General features: G+C 32.6%; 1 protein-coding gene across 1 annotated transcript in view; it reads right to left on the bottom strand.

Annotated features, from left to right (window-relative positions):
* Nucleotides 1–4,468: 4,468 nt before the first annotated feature.
* Nucleotides 4,469–27,569, bottom strand: part of LOC143046110 (uncharacterized) — a 33,841-nt gene continuing 10,740 nt past the window's right edge. The window contains exons 6-15 of the mRNA XM_076219110.1: nucleotides 23,878–24,084; nucleotides 22,693–22,960; nucleotides 21,404–21,582; nucleotides 19,166–19,306; nucleotides 15,241–15,357; nucleotides 12,342–13,901; nucleotides 8,522–8,643; nucleotides 7,190–7,259; nucleotides 5,570–5,799; nucleotides 4,469–4,715 (exon numbers count right to left, since the gene is read on the bottom strand). Coding sequence (XP_076075225.1) covers nucleotides 4,572–4,715; nucleotides 5,570–5,799; nucleotides 7,190–7,259; nucleotides 8,522–8,643; nucleotides 12,342–13,901; nucleotides 15,241–15,357; nucleotides 19,166–19,306; nucleotides 21,404–21,582; nucleotides 22,693–22,960; nucleotides 23,878–24,084 — 3,038 coding nt within the window. The 3' untranslated portion in view covers nucleotides 4,469–4,571. The remainder of the gene's footprint in view (nucleotides 4,716–5,569; nucleotides 5,800–7,189; nucleotides 7,260–8,521; nucleotides 8,644–12,341; nucleotides 13,902–15,240; nucleotides 15,358–19,165; nucleotides 19,307–21,403; nucleotides 21,583–22,692; nucleotides 22,961–23,877; nucleotides 24,085–27,569) is intronic.

Here is a 27,569-nt window from a genome sequence, read left to right as displayed (position 1 = left end):
ACCATTTTTTTCTTTATAAAAATAAACAGTATAATCAATAAATTTAAAATCTGCAGATTTAAAAGAACTAGACCGGTTATTTACTGTGATAGTACAAGGCAAGATGGCGGAATACCTCCTGAACTACCTAAAATGTGAATTGAGGAAAAGCACTTTTCGAAACGGTTAATATAAAATTAGCAAGATGTCGTAAGAATGATAACCAATGAATCAAAGGTCCGAAGTGCAAAATATGAAACAATTCAATAGGGTTGCTAACGACAATCGCTGAATTACTGGCTCATTACTTGGAACAGGGACATTAAGCATGTGGCCTGGATAACAATTTTTATTCGCGCTCAACCCTCCGCTAACCTGGGACAGTGAAAAACAAACACATCCAACAACAACAAAAAACGCAGTTTGCAGGCTATTTGTACATTCCTAACAACAAACATGTTCAGAGAGAACCATTCCAATGCCAAAATATAGGTATCAGGCAGATTGAAGTACCCTGAAAGTTAATTTGAATACGTGTATATTTTATTAAATGAATTATCTGTCAATAAATAAGATTTTAATTATAATGATCACAAAAAGTCATTTGTAGTATAAAAAAGAGATAGTGCTTATGATAATGCTAGTATGGATTGTATTATAGCTATGTTTTTCATTGTAGAACATTTATGTAAGGAATATAATTATAAGCCGATAACAGTCCATTCTGTAAAATATTGGAGAGGTCGGAGGTCTGGAATGTTAAAGGCTTATAACTTACTTAAAACATTGCTTCACAAGTCGAAAAAGGTAAAACAGAAGTAAACGCAAGCAAAGACTTATTTTCATCAAGTATGAAAGTTGATTTTGTGAATATTCTTTCTTTACATTAAAATATATCTTACATGTTGGCGCCATGAAACAGTAGTTCAACTTAAAAAAAAAGTTCAGCTGAAGGTAAACACAATGTATTGCTACATGAAGAGTAAGACACAGGGTATGCGTATCATGAACTTTGCGTGCGCAAGGACTCCCTATATTCTGTTTTGCTCTCATAGTTTCTGTGAATACCTTAATATGCGTCAAAATGGATAAAAGTGGTGAAAGTATATTCTTAATGCAAAAACTAAGAAAGAGATGTCGTTATTAGTGATTATGTTGTTTCAAACTTTGTATTAAATTTAAAATCAAATATGTATTCAGACTCTATTTAGATACATTCTTACAGTGTGGATTACAAAGAAGATATTATAGTCAAAGCAGCTAATAACGGCAAGTTTTATATATATTTTATTTCAAACCTTAGTCGTCTCCTATTAGTTTCTTGTTTCTTCTCGGGTTTTATTTTTTACTAGGTCAATGAGAAAGAAAGAAAAGCATATGAAGACAGGTTCTTGTTGAACCATATCCTCGATTCGAGTATACCGCAGTCGATTTTATTTCAAATATATAATAAATATGAACTAATGAAGAGATAACAACATGCAATCAGTAACATTCTTTTGTTTAAATTATTCAAGAGACTGTTATTGTTTACCCAAACGGTTCCACTTTTCTGTGTTTTTTTCTTTCTGCATGTTCGTGTCGCTCTTTTTTCGTTTATTTGTGTATTGAGTCCCATGTGATTTTTAAATGTTACGGAAAGTAATTTTGTCTCGATTTTCTTTCGAAAACAAATCTTTCATCAAACGATCACTGCGAACAAAGTGCGAATTTATTTTTTACTAGGTCAATGAGAAAGAAAGAAAAGCATATGAAGACAGGTTCTTGTTGAACCATATCCTCGATTCGAGTATACCGCAGTCGATTTTATTTCAAATATATAATAAATATGAACTAATGAAGAGATAACAACATGCAATCAGTAACATTCTTTTGTTTAAATTATTCAAGAGACTGTTATTGTTTACCCAAACGGTTCCACTTTTCTGTGTTTTTTTCTTTCTGCATGTTCGTGTCGCTCTTTTTTCGTTTATTTGTGTATTGAGTCCCATGTGATTTTTAAATGTTACGGAAAGTAATTTTGTCTCGATTTTCTTTCGAAAACAAATCTTTCATCAAACGATCACTGCGAACAAAGTGCGAATTTATTTTTTACTAGGTCAATGAGAAAGAAAGAAAAGCATATGAAGACAGGTTCTTGTTGAACCATATCCTCGATTCGAGTATACCGCAGTCGATTTTATTTCAAATATATAATAAATATGAACTAATGAAGAGATAACAACATGCAATCAGTAACATTCTTTTGTTTAAATTATTCAAGAGACTGTTATTGTTTACCCAAACGGTTCCACTTTTCTGTGTTTTTTTTCTTTCTGCATGTTCGTGTCGCTCTTTTTTCGTTTATTTGTGTATTGAGTCCCATGTGATTTTTAAATGTTACGGAAAGTAATTTTGTCTCGATTTTCTTTCGAAAACAAATCTTTCATCAAACGATCACTGCGAACAAAGTGCGAATCGGACACACGATTTGTTTGTTTGACATATAAAATGCGGTCATATCTTCCTTTATTTTGCAATAATATCAGATCAAACAAGAATATGTCCCTTGTACACGGATGGCCCCATCCGCACTATCATTTTCTATGTTCAGTGTACCGTGAAAATTGGGTAAAAACTCCAATTTGGCATTAAAATTAGAAAGATCATATCGTAGGAAACATTTGTACTAAGTTTCAAGTTGATTGGACTTCAACTACATTAAATAAAGGCAACAGTAGTATACCGCTGTTCAAAACTCATAAATCCATGGACAAAAAACAAAATCGGGGTAACAAACCAAAACCGAGCGAAACGCATTAAATATAAGAGGAGAACAACGACACAACATCGAAACGCAACACACACAGAAACAGACCAATCATCAGACAAAACACCACGAGAATAACAAATGTAACATGAAAACCAAATACATGAATTTGGGATAGACAAGTACCGTGCCACGTCTTATCTCAATATCTCAAAAATAAGAGAAAACACAAACGACTCAACGTTAAAATGCAACACAAAGAGAAACGAACAATATATAACAATGACCATCTTCCTGACTTGGTACAGGACACTTTTAAAGGGGAATAAAAGTGGTGGGTTGAACCTGGTTTTAAGGCATGCCAAACCTCGCACTTTAATGGCAAAGTTAAATATAACATTGAAATGACAACATAATATTACAGGACTACAATACAAATAAATAGGAGAACATATTAGACACAGAAAAACATGATTAATAGATAACAAAAAGCATCAGGTTTAAAATTCAATACGCCAAAAACGCGCCTTGCCCACACAAGACTCACCAGTGACGCCCAGATATAAAAGATCGAAAGTGAAAAAAGTACAAAGTTGTACAGCACTGAAGATCAAAAGTTGAAAAGGTTTCGCAAAATACGGCATTGTTTTTATGCCCGGGATAAGAACATTCTACATTGAACAAACAGATGAACGGACGTACAGACCAGAAAACATTATGCCCATCAATGGGACATAAAAAAACAACAACTTGTAAATCAACGCCGAAACCTGAAAATTATAAAATCTATTAACGACCCCTAGTTCATGGAGGAAGTTTTAGATTCGCACTTTGAACACATGATAAGGTTTAGTTTGTTCGTGGCCCTTGTATTGCGGCATGATCTAGCATTAGTTTATTGTTGGTTTTTTTTTCACTTTAATTGTAGTGAGCAACTTCAGAGGTCAATTTTGATAACCCAAAGACGTACGAGGATAAATCTTTTAAAAAAAGAAAGGTAAGCAACAAAAACAAGACTTACAACGAGCATAATCAACTTATTGAATTAGTGCTAAAGGAGACAGCTCAAAAACATCAGAGTAATGGTAGTGATATCAGTATTGGTTTTGTTAAAAATCAATTTGAAAGTTATTTTTTCCTCAAGAAACCGTTTTGATGAGTGACAAAACTATTGTATTGGAAGGTGACTTTGATAAAAAATGTTTTCTTAATTGTTATTTGTTCTTTGGTTGTAATTTTGTTTACATGATGAAACAATTGGGGGTAATTAATAGCTTTTTTTATTTCAGTGATTTTTACCTGTAAGAATCAGTTATGCTACCTTTAAAACCCGAACACTATTCTAGATGAAGGTATTTCCCTCGACAACAATTTTCGGATACATGGTTTAAAAGAAAATGACTTTTAATCCAGAAGAGGTACACATTGTGCTGTACAAGTGCACCGGTTTTTTTTACTAGATATTTTAGAAAAAGGAAATCTAGATCTAAATATTTGAATGTCTACGGCTGGAAAAGTTTATTAAGTAAAAGATAGAATTACCGGATATCAATTTAATTCAAATAAAAAAAATGTATTAACGATGAAATAAATATTATTTGAAAATTCAAACTGCATCTTCTTTTTTATATTTAGTCGACCAAAATGAAAGGCATGATGAGCCTTTTGTTTGGCGTGAGTGATAACAAATTCAAAGACTATGAGACTTCGTTAACATATACAATAGAACACTCATTGTTTTCAACGTTTTTTATTAGTATATACAGAAATTAAAGGTAAACAAATCTATACATGTTAACTCTAGCTTTTAATATAGAATTTGTAATCTGTTCATTAATTGCTATTACACGTTGCCATCTTCTTGCAGTTTTCTGGTATTCCTAATTACCAGTTTAGTGATCTGTCCGATGTTGTCTACATCCTGCGCAGTATCTAGTTCATTTCTTATATCTTTTATCTCAGAAATCACCTTTATTCGTATGATAGTCTGAATTATAAATATACATGTTTTAAACAAGATCATTCATATTATTTGAATGCATGCTAAATATTGCATTGTAAGTACACGTTAAAGATAAACAAGAGCAGAAGTAAATAAAACATCTGCTCTATATAATGTAAACAATTGACACAATCGTCATCATCATCATCTTTTCTTTTTCTTCTTTTTAACTGCTTATCAATTTTTGAATGTGTCAGCATTCTCAACCTTAAGAGATTTTTTTTGAAGTGATTGTATATACTAAATGGTTTTAATTGGAGCGAATGAATGAGTACACGAAGACCTATGTTCAAGAAAATTCTGTTCAAGTATATTAACCAGACAAAACGCAAAAATATACGTAACTGTATTCTTTCGAATTTCGGAAATTATAAAAAAAAAACATTTACTATAGTCAAGATCAATTCACCTTATTTATTTATAATTTTATTTTAACTGTGCATTTTTCAGATGGTATATATTTTAATGAATCGAATTCGTTCATTTCATTCAAGCTGTGCAACTCATGTGCCAAAGCGATGATGTGTGAAATAAAATCTTTTGAATTTCATTGTTTTAAAATATTATTAAAGATAAACCGTTTTTGAAAATGTTCAAATAAACTCATCATAGATACCAGGATTGAAATTTTGTATTTTCATCAGACGCGCGTTTCGTCTACAAAAGACAAAAAGCTTTTAAGATTAGCCTTCCCGTAGCAAATTTGAACGAATAATCGACCAATTAATAACTGCATATTCAAAGGGTAAAACACATTTTCTTAAGAACAATACTACCTAAAAGCGTACAAAACAATAATGGAACTAGATTAAAACATAACTGGTGACATTTAAAATTACCTTTTTATCCATAAAGACAGCTAAAGTATCTAATGAAAGTGGTTGACATACTGTTAAATAATGATGATGCAAATATGCTACCGCGGCTGTAAGTTGTGACACAAGACGAATACTCTCCTTAATGGTAAGATTCCTCGAAGCAAATAGTTCTCGCAGAGTTATGTGTTTCAACTTCAACATCTGTGAGTTGTTGATAAATGCAGAGGCCATAAACATTTCATCTGATGTATCTGGAAAACATACATGATTTATAAGTCAACATATGCAGTTTGTAACATTTTAGTTTTGTGAGACATGAACAATACACACGCGCACAATTGATTGATTGATTTGTGTTTAACGCAACTTTCAATACTATTTCGTCAGTTTTTATTTGAGGAAAAATCTTCAATGCACTAGGGAACCATCGACCATCGGTAAGAAAACTGACAATCCTAGCCAATTAAGATTTGAGTCGAGAGCACCTGTCAAGTGCGGGATTCGTACGCACTACCTCTCTGTTGATCGGATCGTACCTTTTCTAGGTTTACTTTTACAAATTGTGACTTGAATGGAGAGTTGTCTCATTGGCAATCATACCACATATTTTTATATATCTATGTAAGACATGATAGTTTTTAAAGGGAAACTCTATACTACAATTTACGACCAAGAGACGAATTTTGATTCCCTATTGGGCTCATTCGTACAGTATTTATATATCACAATTTGTTAGCTATTACTCAGTTGACTTGCTTTCAACAGGCAGTAACACTCAACATAAACAAAATAACGATCTCAGAGTACTTATATCTACTACAAGATAGGTTAAACCCGATTTAAATAAATAGATAAACCATGTTTCCCTGACAATCTATTTACTCATTCTTCATATGCAACAACGAATAAATAGTCACAGAAAAGCGTGACTTAGTGTCATTCCAAAATATAAGAACCAAAGGATTTAAGACAATGAAATGTAAAAACCTAGTTAATAATTTATTTTTATTTTTATTTTTTATATTATACTATTGTCATAAAACTTAAAACAACCACTAGATTGACACAAATGTTTGTTGACATTTTCCCTACTACGAAGGAATCAACTAACAATTTATCAGCATTACAGTACTCCAGTGCTGACATGAAGTAGCATTGATAGTCATAAAATCCTTCGAAATAATTACTTTTTTACCCACGGTAAGTAGATAAACTCATCATAGATACAAGGATTAAATTTTGTATTTACGCCAGACGCGCGTTTGGACTACAAAAGACTCATCAGTGACGCTCGAATAAAAAAAAAAGTTTAAAAAAAATAAAGTACGAAGTTGAAGAGCATTGAGGGCCAAAATGCCTAAAAGTTTTGCCAAAAACAGCTAAGGTAATCTATTCCTGAGGTAGAAAAACCTTAGTATTTCAAAAAATCTAACGTTTTCTAGCAGTTCATTTATAGTATGACCATATCAATGATAATTCATGTCAGCACAGAAGTCATCATTTTGGAACATGTCTGTTTTAAATAAACCAAACTCGTTATCGATTTTGCAGGTGCACCACTGAAATTTCTTTTGTGACGAACCGTGCGTCTAAGATCTTTCATTATACACTTGGTATCGGTGGTGACCTTTTTATTCTTACCTTTAAGTCGGTCTTGAACTTTGGACACTTGGAAAATTTTGCCAAACATCTTACCTAAAATACTAGGTTTCTACAAAAAAGACAGTCGTTACTCTTGGATTCGTTAATATCAAATCAGCATGTAAATACGAATAATCTATATCCATTTCTAATTCAAATCTGTATAACGTTTACCCCTGTATATTTAAACTGACTTTCGTATAATGGAATTTGCAGTGTTTAAATTAGATTGGTGAACCAATGTAATTCGATATGGTTATATACATTAATGCTCTTACTTAGCATGATGCATTATCACACATTTCAATTACGCCAGAGTATTGAACTTAAAGTTTTGTTATACATAAAATGAGATACTTTTCTATGAGATGGTATACTGTCGATCTGTTATCCCAATCTATGATTGTGGTTATATTTCATTCATCCTTTTTGATCATTTGTCCGTACAAAAACATGTTATGCAACACAAAATCATTCCTCTTCTTAAATACTGCTGAACAGAATGTTTGATATTTTTTTGAAAGAGGTGTCTCATATAAAAAAAGAAGATGTGGTATGATTGCCAATGAGACAACTATCCACAAGAGACCAAAATGAAGCAGAAATTAACAATTATAGGTCACCGTATGGCCTTCAACAATTAGCAATGCCAATACCGCATAGTCAGCTATAAAAGGCTCCTAAATAACAATGTAAAACAATTCAAACGAGAAAACTTACAGCCTAATTTATGTAAATATTTTCTTTTGTAACATATTTGCACATTTCGAATCTGCTAGCCCTACTTTCTGTTTGTCGATACTTTTATTTCTTTAATGCGTTAAAAAAAATTGAAACTTGATATAATCGTCACAAATTATCCCAGTATTACACTGATCAGTTTTAATCTACCGCTTGACCGTGGTCACGTATGTGTTAGCAATTTATAGATCTGTTAAACAATTATTTTCTGTTTGCGGATACTTTAAACTTTCAATATTTTGAATTAACTTAATATCACACATTTCTACTGAATTATACAGTAAAGAGAATATCTTTATATCTAACAGTGATGACTTTTAACATGTAAGCTTTTTTTGGATATGTCAGACTTCCTGTTTTACTACATTTTGAATAACATGGATTCTGACTGCCATGCCCACGCCTGCATCTTTTTATTTTAGTTAGATTTTGACTAGATACTTTCTTATAATAGTCGTATCATATGCAGTCTTGAATGTTGTGCGCGGCTCTACAGGTACTTCCAAAATATGTCAACATATGAATTTAATAGGACCAGATCCAAGCAAATGAATTATTTATTTTACTTAAGTTGTAGTTATTGTTAAGTACCTGTTTCAATGTTGAAAACGTGTAAAGGAAAGGGTTCAATGCCGCATTTAACGGCATCACGAATACAGCTACCCAAGAATAGATTTCTGATGGAAATACTTGACCAGTCATTGCTAGTATACCTAAAATAAAAAGGTATCTTTATCTTTACATATTTCAATAGGTTAATTGACAGAGACGAAAAGTAAGTATAGTCCAATCTGCAAGTTTTAAGTATTTTGTTATTGTGATTTTCCGATACTAAACAAACCTAAAACTTACAGCGTGTCGTGACTTTCGTGCTGATAAAACCCATCATAACCCCTGCACGTAACATAGAAGGCTATGAAAAAATATTATAATAATTTTCCGCAGGATTGCTTAAAAATCAGAATTGATATATGAATTCAAGTTTTCTATTTAATTTTAGGAAGAAAATGTGCCTTGTTTTCCTCAAGCTAGATTAATTCAGAATAAAACAATCATTTCTATCATTCAACACTCCATTACAAATATTCTCAATCACATGCACCGCTGAGGGTACTTCAAACAAATTTCCTAAATTTGTTTATCAACACTCAAACTATTTTATGGCAAAAAAGAGAATTGTCACTTAACGAATTTACTTTACTGTATGGAGTTAAATGTACTACTATCAGGATATGATTGCATTGTCCACGCACTCTGATTCGCTCAAATACCCAAATGTAGTCATATTTCATTTCACATTTCATTAGTTTGAATTATAATTTCCAGATTTTGGTTTAAATAATGCATTTAAGAGGGTGTCCATGGAAAAACCAGGCAGTGGATGGCACATGGCATATTTTTTTTTCAAAATTTTTTCATCTATTTCATATCACAAATTCATCCCTTCTCAAAGTTAAATTGTGTTTTTATATTTACTGCAACACATAAAGAGAAAAAAATGCATAGAAAGCACTGAAAATTCATTGAAAAGGGGAGATAACTCTTCATTTTGTACAAAATTTTGTTGCATTGTTAGTGAACTTTAAAATCATTTTCTGAGCCATCCACTGTTGATTCAAAAATATCTTTGACATATATATCCTTTGTATGATATAAACATTGCATTGCAACCAAAAATTCAGTGGGAAAAAAATTATGTTGTGCCACCCATATCATAGGATTTGCCCGATATTTACTTGGACAGCCTCTTAAATAGCCCCTTTTAAGGACTTTTATAATGAAAAATAAAAAGAAACTAACCACTGTACTGGTTTATTTACAAAAGTATTTGAGATAGATTACCTTGGGATTTTTGTCTTGAAGGGGATAAAGGGCTTGTCCCTGAATTGACTTCGTGTCTGTAGTCATACATATGTTTTATTGAGCATTAATTGTATAGAATAATTGTTGATATTCATCCTACATGTACCAAGTTTTAAATCAGTTTTTATTATACCATCTGCCCCTTCGTATGGTGTTTACATATCCCAATTGATACGTTATTCACGTGCTTGTTCACACTATACGGACTTCATATACAGGAGTGTGCTCCTTACGCAGAAACTTCTCCAACAAAGTTATGAGGAGGACAGATTAAAATTGACACTCCGTAAATTTTATGGACACCATCACGAATTGGTGGATCCATACGATGTGTCTTTAACCAAACTAGCTAAGGACATTTTTACCACATGGTAGATTGTGGTTTGTCATTATGTCGTCTAATCTTTTAATTACCAAACGTGAATTATTCCCGATTGTGACTGTTTTGCTGAGTGTGAATTCGCATTACTATAAGACGTGTTACGGTACTTGTCCATCCCAAATTCATGTATTTAGTTTAAATGTTTAATGTTATATTTGTAATTCTCATCGGATTTTGTCAAATGTGTTGACGTCTTTCTATTATATTTATGTGTTATGGAAAGAAAAATTAATCACCGCCGTCATTTATTAGATTTAATTTTGGTCAACGTAATCTGTACGATAATTTACGTTTGAAGTTGGATTCATAACAAACTGGACATATATATATTATAGTTAATTGCTATTAATAAGTATTGCAATATGCATTGTGTTTAAATGCAATATCAGTATTTAGTTCTATTATAATCTTTAATCAATCCCAATTCTATCTTACTTTTGAGATATAGTTTTTCATATGTGACGTCATTTTTCTGCTGTTTCAGAAATTTCATATATTTAAATGTGACGTAATTTTTAATGCCTTTTCACCATCGTATGTGACGTCATTTTCACAATTTACTGCGTTGAGGCCTGGACTGAGTCGGGAGTGTCTATTCTGTGTTGGTCTTTTTGCATTATGTATTCGTGTTTGTTTTATGTAATGAGTTAATACTTCAGTTTCATTATGTATATCTGTTATATTCATTTGATAAAATTTACTGTTTGCAATAGCATTAATTGTTCTAAATAATAAGGATGTTCTTATCCCAAGCATAAAAACATAGCTGTATTTGACACAACCTTTTTCAACTTTTGATCTTTAGTGCTGTACAACTTTGTTCCTTTTTTTTTCGCTTTCGATCTTTTATATCTGGGCGTCACTGGTGAGTCTTGTGTGGACAAGGCACGTTTTTGGTGTATTGAATTTTAAACCTGATGCTTTTTGTTATTCATTAATCATTGTGTATCTTTGTCTAATACGTTCTCCTATTTATTTGTATTGTAGTCCTGTAATATTATGTTGTCATTTCAATGTTATTTTTAACATTGCCATTAAAGTGCGAGGTTTGGCATGCCACAAAACCAGGTTCAACCCACCATTTTTTTCCTTTAAAAATGTCCTGTACCAAGTCAGGAATATGGCCATTGTTATATTATAGTTCGTTTCTGTGTGTGTTACAATTTAACGTTGCGTCGTTTGTTTTCTCTTATTTTTGAGTGTAAATTGACATTGCGATAAGACGTGTCACGGTTCTTGTCTATCCCAAATTCTTGTATTTGGTTTTGATGTTATATTTGTTATTCTCGTGGGATTTTGTCTGATGCTTGGTCCGTTTCTGTGTGTGTTACATTGTAGTGTTGTGTCGTTGTTCTCCTCTTATATTTATGCGTTTCCCTCAGTTTTAGTTTGTTACCCCGATTTTGTTTTTTGTCCATGGATTTATGAGTTTGAACAGCGGTATACTACTGTTGCCTTTATTTATTGACATACAAGAAATTTCTTGGTATTCCTAAACGGAAGATGTTATTGGCAGAAGAAGTATAAGTAGCAACAAAATTTATTTCATTTTCCTGTGTATAATATGACGTAATTTTTTTCATAGTTGCTGTTTTTTCTAAAATTGTTTAACATTTCACAGCGGTTTTATACTTTCACGTTAATCATCCCTTATTTTTATTAACTAAGTATTTACATTGTATCACAGATAAGATTTATTCGTTCATTGTGTGTAAATTTGTGATATTACGTTAAGGCATTCCAATATTTTATAGTGTGTCTTTCTATCTTGTGATGTAATACTATTGTTTCAGAAAAGGGAGACGGTTTGGTACCATTTAAACGTTTAATTACGCTGCAATTGTTTGAACCTGTCCTAATACAGGAATCCGATGTTCAGCGGTTGTCGTCTGTTTATTAGGTTCATAAGTGTTTCTCGTTTTTCGTTTTTATATATATTAGACCGTTGGTTTTCCCGTTTGAATGGTTTTTACACTTGTAAGTTTTGAAGCGGTTTATAGCTTACTGTTCGATGTGAGCCAAAGCTCCGTGTTGAAGGCCGTACATTGACCTATAATGGTTTACTTTTATTAATTGTGACTTGGATGGAGAGTTGTCTCATTGGCACTCATACCACATCTTCCTGTATCTATATACGCTACCAACCAATATCCAAGGACCACTTACCCATAATTCCAACAGGAAACCAACAAAGAAAGTCAGTTAAAACAACTAAAAATAATCTTCTAGCCAGAGTAAGGTCTTGTTTTGTCCTCTTCGCCATTATTCTATTGCTACTTTTAGCTACTTGATAAATTGACAATTGGCACCAAGCTATAACAATAAACGCTATGCTATTGTAAAACACGAAAATAGCTGTTGAATATTCCCATCCGCTGACTTTCTGTCGAGAAAATGGTAAAGCCAAGCAAACTGCTGTTCTTGAATAAAACATAGTGGAAAAATAGGACGTGTTAGAAAACGGGACCACAGCTATAATGATTACAAATACCCAGCATACAAATGTCAGAATCTTTGCTGTTTTGTATGTCATTCGTCTTCTGCCGAATGGGAACTTTACCATTAAATAGCAGTCTAGAGTTGTTAACATAATGAAATTAACGGATGCTTCACATGATATGGCCGCAAGGATACCTGCAAATTTACAAACAAGACTATCTCGCCATTCTCTGTCATGTAAAATATAGTTTCCCGAGTAGTACATATCCGCAACAGCAATTATCCCTAGGTACACGCCCATCAACATATCTGAAACACCCAGATTCATAATGAATAGTCCATTTGCCTTAAAAAGCAATGTTTTTTCGTAGATTATACGATAAAGTATAACTCCTATATTTCCCATTAAAGCGCTTAAAGCTATAATCCATAGGCACACACGCAATACATCATTTCTCATTAAATCGCTACACGATGAAAACTCGTCCATTTTTGGGAAACAGTTTTCTGTGGAAACAGATTCTGGTTTGAAACAACAAAATATATAAGAATCAGTCTGTATTTTTGTTAAATGAAAAAGGCGAGAAAATATAACTGGAGAAAATTCTGTCACATCGTTTTGTGTCAAATCAATTGTAAGAAGTGATACAAGTACATCAAATACATTTTCCTCTACAGTTGTTAGTCCATTCCCTGTTATGTTAAACGTTTCAAGGTTTTCTAAACCATTAAATGTCCCATTGAAAAGTGTTTGTATTCTAGTTCCAGACAGTTCCAAATCTTTGACATTAGGTAATGACATGAATGCATTTGGTTTTATTAATCCCATCATCAGATTGCCTTTTAAGTTTAAGGTTACTAGTTTGGTGAGACCATAGAACGAGTAACTTTGAAGAACCTTGAATTTGTTGTTACTCAAATCTAAATGAAGGAGGTTCATCAATTTCTCAAAGGAGTATGGCATAATATTTTCAATGCTGCAGTTGAACAGTTTAAGTTCAGCAAGGTACGTATATGCAGGTAGAACCAAATTATTGTTGGGAAATACTGAGCTGCTTAAATCCAATTTTCTTGCTTCATTGGACAGATCTCCGAAGACATTTTCAACTTCTTTTTGGTGGCATATAAATACAAACCCTTCACACGAACAACCAGAAGGACAAGTGACGTCACATCCGACTTCATCATCCACCTGAGGGCATTGTTTAATATTGTCACAAATTTCATTAAATAACAAACATGTCGTTGACTGTTGACATCTATATAATCCGGGACAAGTTAAATTAGCTGTAAGCAAAAATATATAAACCATCCTAAATGAAAAGATTTTTGATGATTAATGATGGATACAAAGTTCAGTTTAAAAATCAAAGAATTCTTTAAATCCTGAGGTCCTCTTCGCTAGAGCAAGGTAGACATTTGATGTTTTGACTTTGTTTGATTAAGACCCTCGGTGATCGATTCTCAGAAACTTTTGTCCTGGAGCTAACGGTATAAGAGTGCTAGCCAGATTCATTCGTCGTTCCAAATATTTCTTGAAATCGATATTTTACGAATTTTTGAATTTTTTGAAATACTAAGGCTTTTCTACATCAGACATTGATTGCCTTAGCTGTATTTGGCAAAACTTTAAGGAATTTTGGTCCTCAATGCTCTTCAACTTTGTACTTAATTTGGCCTTTTTAACTTTTTTGGATTGAGAGCGTCACTGATGAGTCTTTTGTAGACGAAATGCGCGTCTGGCGTATATACTTAATTTAGTCCTGGTATCTATGATGAGTTTATTTATATTATACAAATAACAATGCTGTTAATATTTTGTTTAAACATATTTATTTATAGTCGATTGTTTAACAAGTTATTAAAAATTATATTAATCCCTTTCCACTTTCCTGGTGGAAAGATTTTAAAGAAAAAAACTGTTCAGAAAATACACATGTCATACAACTGAGAAATGTATGTACTAAATGGGGGAAAAGTAAAATAACAAAAATACCGAACAGGGTTTTCCTTGTGTAAAAAAGATGGATTAAATGTGGTTTCAAGTAAAAGTTTAAGCAGGAATTTTCCCTTTAAACCACGGTTAATCCATCATTTTCTACATATAAAATACCTGTACAAAGTCAGGAATATGCCAATTGTTTTCCATTCGATTGATGTGTTTGAGCTTTTGATTTTGCCATTTGATTAGGGACTTATCATTTTGAATTTCCTTGGAGTTCTGTTTTTTTTTGTGATTTTAATTTATTTATAGCTAACTAAACTTCTCACTTGTTAATGGCATTTCATTCCATTTCTTTTGTTGGTTGATATAGTCGTGGAGTTGGTTTTATCAGGAACAATGGACTTTCCTTTGAGTTTTATTTGAACTAGATATATTTATCAACTTTTTTTTTATAGTATTCTGATCTGCATTCTATCCCTTATTATGCCAAAAAACAAATATAACAACCGAATTTAGTTGGGGATTATTAAAGGAGACATTTAATCATTTTTCATTTAATTAATGTTCTAAAATTTATCTTAAACATACAGCTTGAAGTCTGAACAGAGCATGCTTTATAAATCATCTGTAATAATCTTGTGGATTAATAAAATCTGTTAAAAACTTATAACTTATGTTTACCACAAAATAATTCGTCATCTCCATGCATGCAATTTTTTTTCCCGTCACAAAGTAATCTGGATGAAATGCAGTGACCTTCTTTGCATTTATAGAAACCTGGCTGGCAAATCTCTGTTTCTACAAAAAAAAATTGTCAATCAGTGATTCAAAACAAATATGTTCGATCGTTGTCACAGATTTTTTTTCTTGTTGTGGTGAACATATATGCGGTTTGGAATAAGATTAGTTTTCTTTATTAAAAAAGTAAATACCAAGTAATGTTTTGAACTAAAAAGAAGATCATTTCCCTTATACAATGATATTACAAAACATTGGCATAGATGACAATAAGACTTCTAGATGCCTAATCTGATGAGTAAAAACTCATGAGAGTCTCAAATAACAGATATATGTTAATAAGAATTTGTAAAGCTTTCAATGATCGCGAGTTATTAACACCTACTGTTTAATAAAAACTGTTTTAGTAAAAACGTCAAACTTGGAAAAAAAGAATAGAGAATAGACTTTTAATCTTGTAAAATTTAACAAATAGGAGAACACAAATTAGCGGGGGGGGGGAATAATTCAGTATCTTAAGAAAAAAAAAGAAGGGATGTCTATGCCTAGTACATATAATTATATAGCGCAAATAGGCACAGGCGAAATTAAAAACTAATTTAGCATGATAACCATCTCAATAAATAACAAAAGTATAGCAGAATAATCTAATTATGTGTATGAACAAAATAGATAATAGATATAAGTCACTGCGATGACCACAGACGATAAAAACAAGATAAAAAAACAAGATATTTGCAGATAATCATATTTTTTTTAACACCAAACTTCCGACTAAAGTATTAAGCCTTCTAAAATAACTCCAAAAACACATTTCTGTTATTTTTTCTACAAACAAGGTTAAAAGAATCTAATCCCATTTACCATAAACTATGTATAATGTTTACATAAAATCTTATTGGTCATATATGGTAAAGATATTTTAAGAAAACGCAAATCAAATTTGTGTATTGACCACTTTAATTCCAAAGATCTTTTAGAGTACATACAATCTAAATAAAGGCAACAGTAGTATACCGCTGTTCAAAACTCATAAATCCATGGACAAAAAACAAAATCGGGGTAACAAACTAAAACCGAGGGGAAACGCATTAAATATAAAAGGAGAACAACGACACAACACCGAAACGCAACACACACAGAAACGGACCAAGCAACAGACAAAACACCACGAGAATAACAAATATAACATCAAAACCAAGTACATGAATTTGGGATAGACAAGTACCGTGCCACGTCTTATCTCAAAAATAAGAGAAAACACAAACGACTCAACGTTAAAATGCAACACACACAGAAACGAACAATATTATAACAATGGCCATCTTCCTGACTTGGTACAGGACACTTTTAAAGGGGAATAAAAGTGGTGGGTTGAACCTGGTTTTATGGCATGCCAAACCTCGCACTTTAATGGCAAAGTTAAATATAACATTGAAATGACAACATAATATTACAGGACTACAATACAAATAAAAAGGAGACCATATTAGACAAAGAAAAGCATGATTAATAGATAACAAAAAGCATCAGGTTTAAAATTCAATACGCCAAAAACGCGTCTTGTCCACACAAGACTCACTAGTGACGCCCAGATATAAAAGATCGAAAGTGAAAAAAGTACAAAGTTGTACAGCACTGAAGATCAAAAGTTGAAAAGGTTTTGCCAAATACGGCATTGTTTGTATGCCCGGGATAAGAACATTCTTATTATATAGAACAATTCATGCTATTGCAAACAGTAAATTTAAACAAATGAATATGAAAGAGATATACATAATGAAACTGAAGTATTAACTAATTACAGAAAACTAACTCTCTTTCATCGTGTAACAGTATTAAAACATTTGACTTTTCTACTCTTTACACTAATATTCCACATTCCAATCTAAAAGACAAATTGAAAGAGTTGGTATTGCTTTGCTTCGTAAAAAAGAATGGCCAACGTAGATACAAGTATCTTGTCTTAGGGAGGGATAAATCCTACTTTGTAAAGGATCACTCTGATTCGAACAAAAAAATCTCTGAAACTGATATTATCAAGATGCTTCATTTCTTGATTGACAACATATTTGTTACGTTCGTAGGACGTGTTTTTCAACAGACTGTCGGCATTCCAATGGGAACAAACTGTGCCCCTCTACTTGCCGACTTGTTTCTTTATTATTATGAGGCTGACTTCTAGCAGGAACTTCTTAGGAAGAAAGATAAGAAGTTAGCAATATCTTTAAACTCTACTTTTCGCTACATAGATGATGTTCTTTCACTAAATAATTCAAAATTTGGTGACTATGTGGAACGCATCTATCCAATCGAGCTAGAGATAAAGGATACTACAGATACAGTTAAGTCGGCCTCATATCTTGACTTACATCTAGAAATTGACAATGAGGGTCGGTTGAAAACAAAACTTTACGACAAAAAAGATGATTTCAGCTTTCCAATTGTGAACTTTCCATTTCTAAGTAGCAACATTCCAGCAGCACCTGCATACGGGGTATATATCTCCCAACTGATACGATATTCCCGTGCTTGCATTTCGTATCATGATTTTCTTGATAGAGGGTTGCTGCTCACAAGGAAGCTATTAAACCAAGAGTTCCAAATGGTGAAGTTGAAATCATCCCTTCGCAAATTTTACGGACGCCATCACGAGTTGGTTGACCGTTATGGAATAACCATTTCACAAATGATATCGGATATGTTCCTTACGTCGTAACTACAATCCCCTTCCCTTTCATGAATGTGACCTACCGAATTAGACTATTTACCGGATTTGTTATCGCATAAGCAACACGACGGGTGCCGCATGTGTAGCAGGATCTGCTTACCCTTCCGGAGCACCTGAGATCACCCCTAGTTTTTTGGTGGGGTTCGTGTTGTTTATTCTTTAGTTTTCTATGTTGTGTCGTGTGTGCTGTTGTTTGTTTGTCCTTTTCATTTTTAGCTATGGCGTTGTCAGTTTGTTTTAGATTAATGAGTTTGACTGTCCCTTTGGTATCTTTCGTCCCTCTTTTACATTCGTTGAACCAATGGAAACACATTCGATAAAGTTTAAATGTTTGTTCCTTTTGAGTTCGATTTATTTGAAATCGTACTTTAGAGTCATTTTTTATCCATTCATTTTCTAATATAGAGGATGTTTAGATCAGTTCTCAAGACACACCTTTATCGGCAGTCGGTTTGGCAGATGCAATAGTTTACATTAATCCAACTACTATTTTTTTGGCATGGATGATAGGTAAATTTGTTCGCTTTTCCACTGGATACTGTACATCTATAGAACATGTTTTTATCCTCTGTTGTAAAATAACAAAGCAGATTTCTTCAAAACTAGATTTGTATTGTCCTACTTCATGTTTCGTGTAATGTAAATAGATTGATTGATTGTCGGTTGCTTAACGTCCATTGTGTAATATAATATATTAATAGCTTCTTCTTAAGATATAAACATTTATATTATTAAACTGAATGTGTAAATCGTTTTTGTTCGGGTACATAGACCATTTTACCTACAAACAAGCCGGCATGTATTGTCTATCGTAAATAATGACAGCCACTACTAGCTTAAAGTAGGATTAATATAATTCATTTTCTCTCTTGTTTTAATAATATAAAACAACAGTACATTTATCATTTTATGATATACAGTTTGTCCCATATGTTTCAATTTCACAACATTTTGTTAAAGTTGAAAATTTGATGAAACCTACAAAGTTAAGCTCATTTACATGTTTTTTTCAACTGGGAAATGTATCACAATAAAAAGGTGTTGATAAATTAGGGACTTCATTCGTATGTGCAGAACAATGACAACTGTGTTCAATCTATTTTCAATCGTTTTTATAATACAATTTGTTTATCTTACCACAGTGCTGAAGATGAGTCATATCTCTACAACCATTAACATCGCTCCTTTCATTCACACGCATTATGCAGTGGTCTGTATAGTTATACAACTTTCCATCAGAGCACAGGGACTGGCTACGGGAAACATTTTTAGAAATTTCTGAAACACAAATTATGTCAAAATCTGAGAGTTTGAAGTAAAAATGAAGTATCTGTATACTGTTATGATATCGAAATTATTATACTTGTTTATTTTTGCCTAATTTGTTTTGTGTGACCTTATAGATGTTTATAAAATAATAATTTAATTTTGGATGGAACGCGTCTTCTGATTGGCTGACGTCGCTTTGTTTATCATATCATGGACACAATTTTGTCATGTGACCATGACGTCATCAACGTTTTTTCATGATTTTCGTCGGTTTTAAATGGAATTTGGATTTAATTATAAGAAATAACTGTAATATTTTGTCAGACTATTCGAAATAACACGCGTTATTCAGTGTGCACCACATTTTTTATGCTATTTCTTCATAGATAGAAAAAAAACATACAGTCATTACTTAAATGTTAAAATTGTGCAGTTAAGAAATTCCGGGATGATCATGACCTACGATGCATAAATCAAACTTCTGCAGTATTCAACATGTTCCCCTTTTCCCCGTTTTGTAAGAATTGCCCTTCCTTGGTTTTCTAGAAGTTATTTTGACAACTATAAATGCAGACACATAAATTAGACATATCAAACATTCGTTTATTTTGATTATCAGAAGATATCTGCAGTTGTTGTATTGCCACTGTTATTTACGAACAAGATCATACAACATTGTGAACAATTGGACATATATATTTCAATGATTTTATTACATATACGATAAGAATTTTGGATAAAAAGAGACAAAGGATCGGACTGATATGAATCTTCTTAAATTTAATTATTAATTTGTGTTTAAGTGGCTACAATTTATCGGTAATTTCTGGTCGTAACAATACGAATCTCATAATTTTATTCAATAGAGTAATATAAAACTCAAATGACTTTAGTAAGGAGAGAAGTAACAGAGGATGCAATATTTTCAACTTAAAAAATATAAAAGAGAGGTAATAAAAGAAACAGCAGAATAACGGTGTTCAAAAATCATTATATTAATCAAAAACAAATCCGGGACAAAAACTAATACCGAGAAAAACACATAAACGTTAAGAAAAACAACGAAACAAAAGTTACCACAGAGATATTAAATAAAGGCAACAGTAGTATACCGTTGTTTAATAGTGATCAATCGATTAAGCGAAAACAGATCATGGTCACACACCAAAACCGAGGGAAACACATCAACTATAAGAGGAAATTAACAGAAACACTGAACTGCAACAAAAACAAACGCCAACATACATAGAAACGGATCATTTCATTTGATAACAACTGCCATATTCCTGACTTGATACAGATCAATTTAAGTAAAGATGATGGTTTTACCCTGGTTGTATGACTAGCAAAACATATTACAATGTGGAGTTAAGTATGGTGTTCATTATCACTGAACTAGTATATATATTTGTTTAGGGGCCAGCTGCAGGACGCCTCCGGATGCTGGAATTTCTCGTTGCATTAAAGACCTGTTGGTGACCTTCTGCTGTTGTCTGCTCTCTGGTCGGGTTGTTGTCTCTTTGGCACATTCCCCATTTCCATTCTCAATTTTATAAGTTATATGTTTACGTTAAAAATTCCGTTTAAACGAAAACATTACGAGACAAGGTTATAATACAAATAAGCGTTAGTCCACTCAGGACAGTGAAATGCATACATAAATAAATAATATAACAGTACAGTACAATACATTATAACTTGTAAGCAACATAATGACAGTAGACACTTCCCATGAACTGACGACATAACACCAGAACACCACAATAGAATTATAAATCGTGCTTCACATATCCTGCTCACACTGTCGATTGATTGGTGTTTTAACTCAGCTTTCAACACTTTTGTGCTTTTTCGTGTAGGTCATTTTATATTGGCGAGGAAGCCGGAGTGCCCGGAGGGAACCACCAACCTTCTGGAGAAAAACTGACAATCTTATTGGAGTGGAGTGAACCTGCCAAGTGCAAGACTCGAAACGGTGTTGACTGGCTTATGAAACAGTAGTTTGACTACTTTGACAACTTGGCACTCGAGGCTCCCTCATTAGTCGAAAACAAACTGGCAATGTCATTAATTATACTATCATGCTGTCTGTTCTCTATAGTTTACCTGATTTACAAACAACAGGCCCAACTGTCACATCCGAAAATCCCTCGTCACTGTAAGAAATCTCTTGAATGATATAACCATTGAACGGAAGTCTGTCGTGATTTGAAATTTCTATATCATCTGTAAACACTTTATTGATGTCTGCTTGTTTCCAGTCAAACCCTCCAATACAATTGCACCTGCAGAAAAAGACAACCCCTACTCATGATAATTGACTTGAATTTATTGTGAAGAGTTAGAACTCAACCACGGAAAACAGTGTACAGTGTTGGATTTGTTTATATTTTGTAAGTTATGGATTTCATATGGGACTCCGACCCTTTATAATGACTTTCATGAACATACTTTTAGATTTAATGACAAAGTAATCTAAATTATACAGAAAAACGGTAATAAGATAGTGAATATAAAAATATGTGTGGAATATTCTAAGTGTTAAGTGCTATAAGACATCTTACATCGCACAAGTAATTGATAGCTGTTGTAGCTTATTATCAAAGTAATTTTTTTATAATGAAAAAATGCAATTCATTTATGACGACTCAGATAATTGATAATAAGACAACAATCCACCAACGTTTAAATCAAGTGGGTGTAATCAATTATAGGCAACCATAAGACCTTTATAAATGAGAAAGACCCATAACGTATAGTCAGCTTCTTACAGGCTCCAACATGGCAAGTATTAAACAATTCAACTGAAGAAACTAACGACCTTATTTATTACAAAACAATTTGAGAAAAAAAAACATGAAAGACAAGAGCCATAGACAATAATTGAAATAATAAAATGGCTGACTTGCAACAGGCACGTATTGAATGCGCCGGGTTTAACTAGTTTGAAGGCACCAACCCTCTATCTAACCTGGGACAGTGATGTAACAGTACAATAAATTCTTAACAAACTTTTATAGTAGGTTGAGAAGGAATTAACACATCAGATCGATACAAAGCATAAAACAACTCAATTTCCGGGCTCGATAAATAACATTCCCGCCAAAATTATGATGTGCTTATACGTCTTAATTAAGTTTTCTACAACCAAACTTGTTAACCACATCTTTGTATCAATGGAGGAATTTAGTAAAGATTTTAAATAATGTAACGTTAAAAAATCCCTGACTTGATAATTTACCAGTAATACATAGATTATATATGCTCATTGAAATCCAAAACGTCACTGCAGACACGGGCATAGCGAATACTTCCTCTTTGTGTTTTGTGTACTGTTGTATATCTTGTTGTCGTTTCTTCGTTTCATGCAAGTCAACTGGGATTATGTTACTTACCCATCATGACATGACTCCACAACAGTTTCTGCATCCGAAGGTAAGGCATCTTGGTAATAGCATGTCAGTTTAATATTTTGTGAACACCCCTGATCGTTATTTCGCATAGCATCCTTTATCATGTCCACAGGAAATTGAAATATAATGGATTCTGTTTTAATGTGACCAATTTGGCTTTCAGCTTTGCTGACAAAATTATAATGAAAGGACGTCGAAACCAGTATCGTATTAATTTCTTCGTTGAATTCACAATATACCAAATATTTATCTGCAACAAAAGAAGCTTTTTTAATGGCATTCCTCTACAATGTTTCAGCTACGTTGAATCCCTCATACTACACATTTTTGTAATCAAAAGTCAATAGCAAGAACTACTATAAGTTTTGTTATCTATGATACTATACGGTCTTGATAATAGATTATACGTTGTTTATTATCTTAATAACTTATTATTCTTTTATTTGTATTTTTGGATATTACTTTTACTGGGTGTTTTTGTGATAATTATTTGACGTGGCTCAGAACCTGTACATCCCGTCATTGTGTAACTATGCTTTGGGAAATTTTTGTAATTTTGTGTTTCATTTTTACTTATGTGCGTTGTCTATATGTACTTTTGTGTTTCTTTGTTACTTATTTGTTTGTTTTAAAGTGATGAAGATTATTACACAACGTTGACCGTTGTACCCCTATTTTAACATTTCTACCTTTTATGTCTATTTGTTTTGTTCACACATCGTTGTCAATATAATGGAATTTAATGCGACTGTCATACAAGTCACAGGTTCAGCTACCAATAAAATCAGGAACAAACCACCATATAAACCATAGAATAACGACGAACAAATTCCGTTAACGACAGACAGAAAAGAACATTAGGAACTCTGACGTATTTTTGAAACGGATATATGCGCTTGAAGTTTATACAATTATATTCACAAACCTAGTCCAAACAATAATCATGATAATGACGGTAAAGAAAGGCTATCTTAAATAAATGCTGTGACGAAGATTTATTTATTTGTGACTTTCTCAATACTTTATCGATGGAAAATGGAAAAAAAACTCGACTATACTGTCAAATTAGACATGTGAAATGTACCGAAATTAAAGAAATCAAACCATGTTAACATGTATTAAATTATTTAACAAAAACTGACTTTAAGTGTTTTTTATATATCATACCATCTGTTCCTTGATCTACAAAATACATCCCATTTAATCTCGCTCCGATGACCCACCACTGTTCACACGATGTCTGTATGACACTATTTGGGCAACCATGCTCGTCCTCTAAGTATCTTCCAGGGCAGTCAGTTATGGTATCACATACACGATCTTGACTGATACATGATTTATCATAACATTGGAAACTGTTTAAACTACAAGTTTCTTTAAAAAAATATATATATATATATGTTTTTTGGTTTATAGCAAAACCAACTACTACAGCAGAATAAAAAGGGTTACTTTTTCATTTTCAGTTTTGATCTCTATTGAAATAACAAAAACAATGTTCTTGTTCTTTAAGGATACTAGCATTTAGCTTACCTCCGATACATTTCTATGAATATGATTGGTTAAAAGCGTGTATATTTCATATAAGGTGAGTAGGGAGTTATTTCAAATCACGGTTAGTAGTGGTGCTAGGTCCTTTTATAAAGACAACACGGTGTTGAGTAAAAAATCTGAAATGTTTTGACTAGTGTTGTCAAATCGTACACATTTGCCTAACCGGTTACTCGGATAATCGTTCGACCGATTAACCGGTTAACCGGTAGTTTGAGTTGGTGCTTGCAAGCCTTATCAATAGTACCCTACACATAGATATAAGATGTGGTATGAGTGTCAATTTGGCAACCTTTCATCCAAGTCATAAATTTACGCTTTTAGAATTGAAGTTTGTCCTCTGGCATTATCAGGCTTGTCTGTGAGGATTCCTGGCGAAGTTTGACTTTTAATAATCAACTACACCGTATCAACTATAGCGTTTGTACCAACTTCAGATTGAAAATTAAATTAAAAAAACTTCTTGATCTCGTAGAATTGAATATGTCTGAAATTGATTATTCTTTCCTTTTCACTTGTTGTCTCCGAAAATGATGCGGAGTGTTTCATTTTAAGTGATTAATTATAAAAAAAGAAGATGTGGTATGATTGCCAATGAGACAATTCTCCACAAGAGATCAAAATGACACAGAAATTAACAACTATAGGTCACCGTACGGCCTGTTTCTTTACTTTGTTTGCATGTTACTCGTACTATCACGTATACATTGAGTACATTCACATTAGTTTGCATTTCAAAATTTTTGAGTTTGCATTTCGTTTAAAGTAAGACTAAGCCTTACACGACGGAGGTTGCACATTTAGATGTAGGTTTACACAATATTAGATCAGAAACGAAATAATGAAGAAAATCGTAAAATTTAATCGCATCACTGATTTAGAGTTACTGCTAAAAAACATGTATACTAATTATGTTTATTTAAGATTCTGCCCCGAGCTGAGAGACAAGTTCTAATTAATTTTATGTTTATAGGATTAACAATAGCAATCAATTTACTGGACAACTGATCTGTCAAATAAATTACCACGACGACATTTTTTTAAATAAAACCTAACTTTTTAATGATTTCAATTCAAATTTATATAAAATCTATCAAAATTGAAAAAAAAGTCCGGTTAACCGGTTAGCGTTTTTGGTATTCGGTATTCGGTCGTTCGACCGGTTAACCGGTTAACCGTTGACAACACTAGTTTTGACAGATGAAGAAATTGACGATGAACGATTGAAATGAATTCATAAAACACATTTTAAGCTAACAAGTTGTTAATGTTAACAATTGCTTTTGTACAAAAGTATAGCCAAATTGAAGTAGATTTTTAATACTGATCAGATGTATATATCATTATGATACGTTATTTTGATTGGCTAACAACAATATCACGTCAATCTTCATTTTAAAATGAATTACACAAATGACAAATGTATCTCAGTCAACGCTTTTACAACCTAATGACTTTACAAAAAGAAGCATTCAATTCTTAAGTGAAGAATAAATCACTTTGAGAGGCTACTATAGTATAACTAGAGGTACCAATGGGCCTGTGTCGATCAACTGTCATCTGACATAGTTTTTAAACTAAATATCCGAATAATGATCGTGGCTAAGTTTGATTAAATTTTTCTTAGTAGTTTCAGAGGAAAAGATTTGTGTAAAAGATTTTAAAAAGAATTTAAAAAAATGTTAAAATTTACTATAAAAGGCTATAACTCCTTAAGGGTTCCATTGACTATTTTGGTTATGTTGACTTATTTGCAGATCTTTCTTATCATTGAACATTTATCTGTTAACAGTTAATCTCTATCTTTAATAATATTCAAGATAATAACCAATAACTGTAAAATTTCCTTAAAATTGCTAATTTAGGGGCGACAATCCAACAACGAATTTTCAAATCTGTCTGAAAATTTCAAGGTAGATACCTGTTGAACAATTTTACCACGTGTCAAATTTCCTCTTAAAGCTTTGGTTTCAGAAATGTAATCCAAAATCTACATTTCAACCCTTTGTTACATTTATAGCCATTTAAGCCTTATTGGCTGGTGGGCTAGGTCTTCGGATAAATTTTCAAACTAGATAACCCAATAATGATTTTATTCAAAATTGGTTAGTTTTGTACAAGGAGTTTCAGAGGTGAAGATTTTTGTAACAGTTAATGGACGATGGACGACGACGACTACGGACGAAGGACGCTAAGTGATGAGAAAAACTCACTTTGTCCTTTGGGCCAGGTGAGCTAAAATCAAACTGTTCAAATAGTCGGTTAAAACAATTGGTCACATAATTCAATATGTGGGGAGAGCAAAGCTTGTATTAGGTCCCTAGAACACTATGTAACTGATAACGTTCCTAGTATAGTGTTTTATAGAATCCACTGATGTTTGCTATGTGTAATCCAAAACCCAAACCCAAGAAATCGAAAAGGTGAAGAGTTTTTTGACTGGTGGGGAGCTAAATGTAAAACCTGTGTTTTTTGTTTTTATCCCAATTCAGATTCTGCGTCCATTATTATGGTCTTATCCCATTCTGAAGTGCATTTGTAGTAAGTATCATATCACCTAATTAATCTACCTTTTTAAAGGTGTATCAATTTCAAAAAACTAAAAACACCGAAGGTATTTTATGTTTTAGATTTCAAAGACATGGTTTTTTTTTTTAGATTTCAAAGACATGTTCACGGAAAACTTATAGTTATTTATTAAATCTAATTAAGACAGTGGCTATGTTACCGGCTCTGAATATAATATCTAAATTATAACAGACAAAAGAGCATATTTCTTTATAAATAGCTATTTTGCCGCCGCCGACAAAAATAGAAAAAAAGCACGAGGCTTTAACAGTTTTTGTCGCTAATTGTCTAAATCAAAAATAGTAAGAATGCCGTCGGCGATATTGCCAAACAGTTAACTGTACAAACTTAAGGACAGTACAGTAAGACAGTACTGAAGTGTCTCTCCTTCGGCAAATCATATCCCAAGTTAGGGTATTTTAACAGTGGTTAGTATAAGATGATAAGAAAATCTAACGATTTTAGCCTACATATTTAATATCTATACGGTGAGTTTTGCATAAGCTCTGGAAAGATGTTAACGGTGATTTGACTCAGGCACTTTTCTCAGATTAAAAAAAATCCTATATTCCTTAATATAGATATTAATATTAAGGTATATACAGGTGTAATTATTCTGAGACAAGTGTCTGTGTGTGTGTGTTGACATGAAAGAGTGGCATCCAATCGTAGGAAAAGTTTTCTCAAACCTGGATGATGGGTTCAGAATAAACAGCAACAATTTTGAGCACCTGAAAACT

This window comes from Mytilus galloprovincialis, chromosome 9 (genome assembly GCF_965363235.1).
Source record: "Mytilus galloprovincialis chromosome 9, xbMytGall1.hap1.1, whole genome shotgun sequence".
NCBI classification, from domain to species: Eukaryota; Metazoa; Mollusca; class Bivalvia; order Mytilida; family Mytilidae; genus Mytilus; species Mytilus galloprovincialis.
The sequence above is the reverse complement of the archived record's forward strand: the minus strand, read 5'-3'. Positions and strand labels throughout refer to the sequence as shown.